The 9,733-nt window shown below is 37.9% G+C and overlaps 1 protein-coding gene and 1 pseudogene across 1 annotated transcript; one reads left to right on the top strand and one right to left on the bottom strand.

Moving 5' to 3' along the window:
* LOC123202926 lies at positions 1-6,376 on the top strand (annotated as a pseudogene).
* A 190-nt stretch (positions 6,377-6,566) lies between these two features.
* LOC123203479 (ornithine transcarbamylase, chloroplastic-like) lies at positions 6,567-9,324 on the bottom strand. The gene is made up of 5 exons (XM_044619828.1): positions 9,048-9,324; positions 7,781-8,115; positions 7,516-7,647; positions 7,132-7,407; positions 6,567-6,935 (listed from the first exon to the last, which is right to left on the bottom strand). Exons 1-5 carry the CDS (start codon positions 9,256-9,258, stop codon positions 6,753-6,755), a joined length of 1,137 nt encoding a protein of 378 aa, XP_044475763.1. The 5' UTR covers positions 9,259-9,324; the 3' UTR covers positions 6,567-6,752.
* Positions 9,325-9,733: the final 409 nt, after the last annotated feature.

The raw sequence follows: 9,733 nt of genomic DNA on the forward strand, positions 1-9,733 counted from the left end.
CTCTGTCTGTTAGTTAGCCATCGGCAATCTTTTTACCACAACCTTCAACGTAGAAAATCGCCGGTTCAGTCTAAAATATTTATATTTAAATAATCTCATTTTTTCGTATCTTCCCCTCTCTCGTTTCCTCGGTCTTCTCTGCTTCTTCTGCGGAACTAGGAGCACGTAAAGAGAGATGTAGGAGAAGATTAAGAAAATCGAATTAAAATTTTTTAAAAATAAATAACAGAAATGGAGTGTGAGCATGACAATGTCTCGTCTCCAAATTTGTCCAAGAAACTTACGAATAGCTTTAGCTTCAGTGGAAAGAGTGTGTACGACGGCGTTTTTAGCGGTCCAAGAAAGGTTATTTTGCGTGTAGAAGAAGACTACGGTGAGATACTAGGTGGTGGCTCCAGTTCGATTCCGGTTCTTGATGTTCCTGAGCTGAAGGAGAGTAAGATTTCTGTTGACGTTAACAGCTCGAAGCTTGATTATTCCAAGATATTCGGTGGCTTTGGAGATTTTGGTTTTGGCGTCTCTCATGAGGAACTTCCTGTGAAACCAAAGAAAAGAGAAAGCCGTATTGAAGAGGCAGGGTAAGTTGTTATTTAATTGCCTTATAAGCTTTTATTCTGTTAATTAATTTTTTGGTTGATTAAGCGGTTAACAGTCAACGTTAGGAGATTTTTGGTTGCTACGAATATACTTTCATTTTCGCTGCGGATGGAAAGCTCATGTGAAACTGGTTTAGTTAGCTGGTAAAAGATGAAGATGATTTCTTATAAGTGAAAACAATAATATCATAGAATTGAAGAGGTGAAGATGTTTTTTAACTCAAAATTTAAACTCTGTTGTTAAGTGCTAGCAGATACAATGGCAGGAAATCACAAAAAAAAAAAAAAAAAAAGATATATTTTTAGTTTTCTACCAAACTGGATTAGATAGTGTACATATGTATAGATGGGAAATTGATCATTTTGTGCTTTTTTTCTTGTCATCTGGATATTTTGTAGGATTCCAGCTGAAACAGGGGCACATTCTACTAACTTTTCAGTAGAAAATCAAGTGCTGCCACAAGAAGCCACTCATGAGTCATTGGATGGTGTGAAATAGTCAAAAGTATTTTACAATAAAACCAAGGAAAGAGGAAGAAAGGGAACCAAGGGGACAAAAAACTTACCCTCACAGATGAATGGAGGTGATAAGCCTTTATCGTCAGTACCAAGTAGCACTTACCATAATAGAAGTTTCAGTGGCGATGTAATGGGAAGAAAATCTAGCATGAAAGTTGTGTCAACCCACTCTCCTGGGAACGCTAGAGAACAGGCTTCGAGAGATGAAGCTAAATCTAAAAATAAATCGAATAGAAGTAGATCCTATTCAAATGATATTCCATTTGATGCTTATGGAATTGGCCTTAGTAAACATCCTTTAAAAATATCACCATCTTCAACCTGTCCACACAGCACTAATTATAATAAGGATGATTCAAAAATACCAATGACTTCAAAGTTTTCTAGTAATAATTCTTCTGAAGATGCTGTAGGTGTTTGTTCGCCACCATATTTTGATGAGGAAGTAGATGCAAATTCAGTTGCTGCTGCCTCTGCAGCTGCAGTGAGAAAAGCAATTGAGGAGGCTCAAGCTAGGATAAGAATTGCGAAAGAAATAATGGAAAGGAAGGAGGGTCTTCAAAACTATGTGAAACTGAGATTTAACAATGTCTCAAAGATGAACGAGAGAAGGAAAAGTACAATGATAGATAAAGCTAACAAAATCAGAGAAGAGGAATGGGAGAAATGTAAAGTTGATATTCAAGTGCCAGTTGCTGGACACAAAATGCAAATGCTAGCCAAGTGCATCTGGACTTAAGAGAAAGGGATAACCTCTTTTATGACAAAGAAGCTTGTGATGAAACATGTGGAAATAAAAACAAATCAACTTCAGTGTATCATAAGTGGGAAGAAGTGAATGATCAGATGGAATCAGGAAATGAATGTGAACTGAAAGAGGAAAGCGCTATTATGAATAGCTTTGAGAAGCCAGAAGAAAATGGTGAGAAATTAGAAGTTTCTGGAGAGGCGCAGAAACAGGAGGAAATTGACAGAAAGCTGAATGTTGTGGAAGGAGTTTGTGAGTTGAAAGAATATGCTGATGAACCAAAGTTGGGTTGGGAGGTTCATGATCGTGAAGAAGATGGAAAGAAATTGCAAACTGCCGAGCTGGTGGAAGAAATGGAGGTGATGTTTAAAGCATCTCACGAAGTAGAAGCTTCTGAAAAGAAACTGAGAAGGTTTCAGGAAACAACAGCAAATGAGAAGAATATAGAAATGCAAGAACCTGAGTGCAATGAATGTATGAAGATGAGGACACTAAACACTGAGCAGGAGTGGTTGGAAAATGAACAGAATCAAAAAGAGATATTACATAGTGACGCTCGATCTGAAGATTTTCCTGAAAGGGAAGACAACGAGGCTGGACCAAAAGGAGATTTTTATCATAAAGAAAAAGGAAAAGAAGAAGAAGTGGCTTGTGATTGGGTAGAATTTGAGAAGCAACCAAAAGAAGCTTGCACTACAGAAGAAAATGTAGGTCAAAGAGATGTCCTCTGTGGAGAAGAGGCTGAAAAGGTGTATGATAAAGCTGAGGATCTGGAAAAGATTGAGGTGAGAATATATGATGTTCATTTTGGCAATAAATGTGAGCACAAATCAGATGAGGATGGTGAGGTGGTGAAAGAAAATGTTGTAGAGGCTGAAGAAAATGTGAAGATACTGAAAGAGGTGTATGAAATGATTGAAATCGAGAGGCAGGGGGGTTGTGAATGTGCAGAATCTAGACAAATGCAAGCAGGGATTGATCAGAAAGCAGAAGATGAGAAGATCAAAGTAACTCAAGAGGCTATTAAGCACTGTAAGAACGATCTTGAGGCAGTTATTAATGTATGTAAGCAGGAAACTATTGGTATTCTAAGTGATGCTCTGGGACACTTTGGACACGAAGAAAACAATGTTTCTCTGGAGATACCCACTGATGAAGAAAATGGGGAGGTAATGGAAGTAACTCAAGCTTCTTCTGACTGCAAAGTGATGGAAACAGAATCAAATTCAGCTGAAGTGGTGAATGGACTGGAGACAGAAGAGGTTTCTGAAGTTGAAATAGCTGGTTTGGCTCAAGTGGTCCTTGAACACAAAGAGACTAAGAAGCAAGTCAGACATACAAGCGAGGCCATGGATGTACCACAAAAGCAAACTGAGCCACATGGCAAGGCATCTGAGACTGTCTGTAATACTGGAAAGCATGTTGAAGAATTGACTTGTGAATCAGAAGAAATCTTTGAGGATGCTGAGGAAGTTGATGTTGCAGTTGAACAGAAAGAAGACAAGGTAACTTTGAATTTTCAAGTGAGAGTTGGGTTGACAGTGGGAAAATTTTGGACAGAACTAGGCTACCTAGTATCTTTCAAGCTGAATAGGAAACGGCAGAAATATATAGTGAGAATAATTCAAGCCAAAACACAGAAAGAAATGAGGAGAATTATTCTAAAACCAGAGAATCTGAAGTTTCTATACAGAAGGAAGGGGAAATAGAGAAGGAAAATGTGACAAAAATAGATAAAGTGAAAGGGAAGGAAAGGGAAAAGGAGGAGAGAATAGCTGTTGAAAGAGCAGTTCGTGAAGCTCGTGAACAGGCCTTTACTGAAGCTCGAAAAAGGACAGAAAGAGCTGCTGTTGAGAAAGCAAATCCAGAAGCACATCTAAGGGCAATGGCTGATGCCCGAGGAAGGATGGGGAAGGCTTCTTTAGAGGCAAATGAAAAAGCTTCTATGGAAGCCAGACTTAAAGCTGAGTGTGCTGCAGTAGAGAGAGCAACTGCAGAGGCTAGGGTTCGTGCCCTAGAAAAAGCAATGTCTGAGAAGGCTACAGCAGTAAGAAATCAAGCTGTAAAATCCTCTGGTGCTTTTAGAGATAATGGGATGAGAGAGAGCTTCACTTCCAATGTGAGTTTCTGCACCATTTGTTACACCTCAATCTTCCAATGTTCTATGCTATGGCAAATTTCTGATGATAGAATCTTCGCAGGATTCACAATTTCGAAACTCAGCTCCTGCCAGAAGTTCAGGACATCCTATTTCTTCTAATAACAGTGGTATGTGATACTGTAAAGTGTTAACCATTGTGTATTATTATCATTATTGTATAATTATGGAGATTAGACATGTATACTGCTCTTACTGAAACATTTTTTGTTCTTTTCTTCATGTAGTTCCTCACTCAAATGATAAATTTGTTGGAGTTAATGGTGAATTGGTTCATAAGGATAAAGCTAGTTTGGAGAGGGATAAACAAACAGCGGAGTGTGCTGTAAGCCTCCTTTTTTATTTTTTTTGCTCAGAGATGAAATTTGAACTTTGTTGACCTGTAACAAGATTTCTGTACACCGTTGCCTTCTTTCTTTCAGGCTAAAGCTCTTGCAGAGAAGAATATGCCTGACCTTCTTGCAAAGAAAGAGCAAGCAGAGAGAAATGTGATGATCTTATCAAATATGTTCAGTATATTGTTGCAATTAATTGTGCTGCTTGATAATTCTCTTACTCTCCTGGATTTATAATCATTGACAGAGATTAGGAGAAGCTCTAGATGCTAATATCAAAAGGTGGTCAAGTGGGAAGGCTGGAAAGCTGCGTGCACTACTTTCAACACTGCAATATGTACGTGCCAATTTTCTAATTATGCTTCATAAATTTGTATCTTTATGCTGCCCACTGTTGCACAAATCAAAGTTTTAGATGTAGATAATCTGGGAGCTGAATAGATCAAAGGTTTTCCATCCATCAAATTATTTAGTATAGGTAATGGATGTAAATTACTTCTGTGCCAAGTATATCCCCTTGTTTCGTTGCATGATGACAAGATCACTGCGATTCTTCCCCTCTATAGGAACCACTCTGGTTTTATTCCTGGCATTGATTGCAGGGCACTCACCTTCCAGCTTAGGACACCTGTAACTAACCAGGATAATCTCAAATAATAAATATTCTGATCCCTCTGAGTTTTCATGTAAAACTACCAGTTGTCACCTTTCATGATCAAATTTAGTGGAAGGCAGTAGCACTTTGACTGCTAACCCAGTGTCTTAATTCTACTGTAGAACACTGTAGTGCTAGAAATAAAATCACCAATGCCCGGTTTTATACTGGTATTGCACAATCATGTGTATTCTTGTATTGAGTAACTGAGGTTTATATGCCACTTCTCCTTGTTGCCACTCCCCAGTTATGATTTCATTAACACCTTTTTAAGAGTGAATAGTCACCTTCAGTTAAGATTAGGTAAAGTTCATAGTATCACTTGCCAGCAGTTGGCTGTAACTCAGCCTTCTACATCTGCAGATCCTTGGGCCTGATAGCGGCAGGCAGCCAATTCCTCTAACTGGTCTAGTAGGAACTGCTGCTGTGAAGAAAGCTTATAGAAAGACCACTCTTTTCGTTCATCCTGATAAGTTACAGCAACCAGGTGCAAGCATACAGCAAAAGTACACATGTGAGAAGGTTTTTGATCTTCTAAAGGTGTGTTGAAACTTTGACTTCTCTATTTTTTTTTTTTCTTTCAAGAAACTTTAAATTTTGGACGAGTCCACGAAGAATGATCGATTGACCTATGATAATGTGTGACCAAGTTTGTTTCTTATGCCCTAAAAAAGAAAAAAGAAAAAGATTGTCCTCAAAGAAGTTGCCCGGCAAGCTTACAGATACTCAATGGATATCCAAGTATCTTGTTAGCTTGTGTTGAAAGAATTCCATTTCAGTGATTCATTGTCTTGTTACCTAGGAACCAGAAGCGGGGTTGTTGCTCACGGCGTAGCTTAGCTTGTCTTGAGTCAGGCTTGAGTCTTGTTAAGTCAAGCTTCAGCTTGCCATTGTTTAATTTGAGTATAATATCAATAAATCATTAAAAGTTAAAATTGTTCTCATCCTAAATTTTACTTCTAAGTTTGTGGTTTAACATAATTTTCCAAACTGAAACTCAAGTCAATCATTTTATCTTGAACTCAACACTACCTGACTTGATTTAGATTGATTGTAACCCTAACCCATATCCATATAAATCAACTAATCTTTGTTATCTGTTGTGTCAGGATGCTTGGAACAAATTCAGTGCGGAAGAACGCTAGACAAATTGTCTTTCAATGGGGTATCCATCTATCGTTGGAAGTACATAATTGGTAATTGTGACATGCCATTACACTTAGGAAACAAGATTTAGCTATTGTTTTTCTAGTACTCATTTGTGTCTTGGTAAACCGTTGTCCTTGGACAATGCATTTTTGTAGTCCAAGTACATAATCTGTAATTGTACCCTATTATAGCTAGTAGTAAACAAGCTTTAGCCCATTCTTTTTACACTAATTTGTGGAGCTCTTATAAGGGCGTCCATGAAGCATCGGCATTAAGCACCATCATTCAACCAAAATTTTCCTGCCCCGCATAAAGAGCTACTGTTAAGCACGGAGGTACATCCGAACGGCGAGCCGCTTAGCTGCTGTAAATAATTTATCTAATTCAATTACCATAATACTAGTAGTAATCCAATTTAAACCGCAGCACTCACTTTAAAACTCAATCAAGCATACATTTAAGCAAATCCAACCCAATTTCACACCTGTTCCACTGAGATGAAACTGTAAATTTAAAGGGTTCAAAATTGCTGCAACTTCAGAAGCCTTTATAAAGCAGGCACTTGTCATGAACATGAACCAGGTTGGCACAATTACAAGCCAAGTACGTGAAGCATTATTGCATTCTGTGCATGCATCCGATTCTCAGCTTGTGGGAAGACGATGGAATTCGGTGCTTCAATAACACCATCTGTCACCTCTACTCCCCTTTCAGCAGGCAAGCAATGCATGAAATAAGCTTTCGGGCCTGCTAACTTCATGAGCGCTTCATCCACCTGCAAATTTTGCCAGTATGCCAGTGAAATTATGCAGGGCATAGAAGTGAAGCAACAACAACCTTTGACTAATATTCATGGCTCATTACCATCTAGCAGATACTTATAATTTTTCCAATACGTTGGGTATTAGCATTATTCTATGCGATGCATTCGTATCTGGCAACTGAGAAATGCAAATGCTTACGAATTGTACCTGAAATCCCTGAAACACTTGCCGGCGATATGCAGCCTCTTCCTTTTGCCCCATGCTGGCCCACACATCAGAGTACACAACATTAGCACCCTGGACAGCTTCTTTTGGATCATTTGTAATCTCAATCTTGCTAATTCCTGCATGCTGAGCCTTCTCAACTGTTTCTCTATCTGGTTCAAAACCTTTTGGGCAAGCACAGACAAAGTGGAAAGGAATAACTGACGCCAACAACAACCAAGAGTGCACAATATTATTTCCATCTCCAACATAAACGACCTGAAATTTGCAATACCATCAAGTAGTTAGGCTGCAGCACATAAAACCCAATATCCAATCCAAGGTGTAGGAAGATAAACAGAAATCACATGAAACTGTTGGGCTGACCTTGGTTCCTTCCAAATGACCAATGTGTTCAATAATGGTAAGGGCATCAGCCATTATTTGGCAAGGATGGTTATAGTCTGTTAGGCCATTGATGACAGGTACAGTCGCATATTTAGCGAGATCTAGAATGTCCTGCAACAGAATAGGTAGCATTAAAGGACAGTGCATAGTGCCTTATTTTCCTAATTTATTTCAGTTTCCCTCTATATTGTCAATTGCATGTGTAAACAGCACCAAACCTCACATAAGGAACTCACCAGCATACCTGATGAGCAAAGACACGTGCCATAATAATGTCATTGTAGCGACATAAAACACGAGCAACATCACGTGTCTCCTCTCGCTTACCCATCTGGATATCATCTGGTCCTAAATATATAGCATGGCCTCCCAAAAGGGAAAACCCAGTCTCAAATGATACCCTAGTTCTCATGGATGGCTTGGCAAAGATCATTGACATTGTCTTTCCTTTAAATGGTAGAAATGTCCTGTCTCCTGATGCAAGCAGTGCCTTGACCTCAGCAGCCTGGTCTAAAATCTTCAATATGGCGCCTTTGCCAAAATCACTAATGTGCAAAAAATCCTTCAGCTCTGCTTTTGCTGTAAAACACAGAACCAAGTAAGCCATACTGTTGATCACCTGTTCTTTGGTTTGCAATTCATTTAAAGAAGACACAATGCTATGGCATGTTTTGAGTTGAGATATAAGACCAGCGCTTATTTGCACATACATTACACAAAACATGAGGACTACAAAATTTTCATGACAAACTCAAACAATATGGCATCGAATAGAAACATAGGTTTTTCATAAAATGGGGATGAAGAGCTCAAAGAAACAGAAAGAGATTGTGGAAGAGTCCACTGTATTCTCATATCATGAATTTCAACCATCGCAGAACAAATAAAATTTCAATAATCATCAGATACAGATATAAATATGTAAAAATAATAAGAAACATGAAAATAGAATGCTTTATTGTTGAATAACTTCAGCATTTCCAAACATGCTAATCGAATTGTCTATTGTATCATGTTCTAAAAATTTAATTGTGTACCGCACAGGATAGCGCTTTTTTAAATATAACAATAAAATAATAAAAATTTTCAATGGCCACATCAATGCATATATCACAAACACCTCCAAAGTTTAAAACTTTTTTAGATGCACCCCTGTCATCCGTAAATTTATCAATACAAACAGTTACGTAAAGTACGTTAAGCTGTATAAATTTTTTATATTTCCCAAGATACTCATTGTTTTTCACCAGTTTTCCACCAGTTTCCTATCGCAAGATACCTATATCTAAAGATACTAATAAGCATGTTTCCAAATATTAAACCCTAACTCACATTAAACCCCTAAAGCAGGTTGAATCTCAAAACTAAACAAAGTCTTAACAATAATTCCGGTCGATTCAACATAAACACCAGCATTCCAACAAACAATCACGCAATCAAATTCTTATTAGAAACAACAGCCTCAAGATACCATAAATAAAACACACTAAGAATCGAAAGCAAACATTAACCTTTTCCATTGACGGAAGATTGAGCTGACGTGGCAGAAGATGCCTGGCACGATATAGCCTTCCGGAGAACCGGAAATGTCGGGGGAGGAGAGACAGAGGCAGCAAAGAATCGCGAATTTTTGGGGTGAAACTTTCCCGAGAAAGAGGAAGATGAAGCGGAGAGAGCCATTGTGTCCGATCTAAGTGAACAGTTACCAGAAATCGCCGCCATTGTTTTTGGTGGGAAGAGCTTCGGGAGACGGAGAGTGTAAAATGTTAATGGACTGGTTTTTGAGGTGGCTGTGAATCTGGTTGTGCAGACTAATAAGGTTGTGTTGACGTAAATGCCCCTATCATGGGGACCACCAAACTACTATTTGTAATTATTCCGCCACGTAAGCAAAATGGAAACTACCCAATATTTTTTTTAATCACTGGCAGTAAGAGGTGGCTTTGTACTACCGGACTAACTTGTGCTCAAATTTGATTTGATTTATAGTAATTAAGTTTGAATTTAAGTTTGAGTTCATCAAATTTATTGTAAATAAGTTGAAACTAACTCGTTTTAAACTTGAATTTAACTGAAATTTGATTTAAATTTGAGCTTTAATTATTTAGTATTAAAACGACGTTATTTTAATATTTATTAATTAAAATAATATCATTTTGTATCAAAATTTTTAGTTATAAGTTTAATAAATAGTTCA

Source organism: Mangifera indica, chromosome 19, assembly GCF_011075055.1.
Source record: "Mangifera indica cultivar Alphonso chromosome 19, CATAS_Mindica_2.1, whole genome shotgun sequence".
NCBI classification, from domain to species: domain Eukaryota; kingdom Viridiplantae; phylum Streptophyta; class Magnoliopsida; order Sapindales; family Anacardiaceae; genus Mangifera; species Mangifera indica.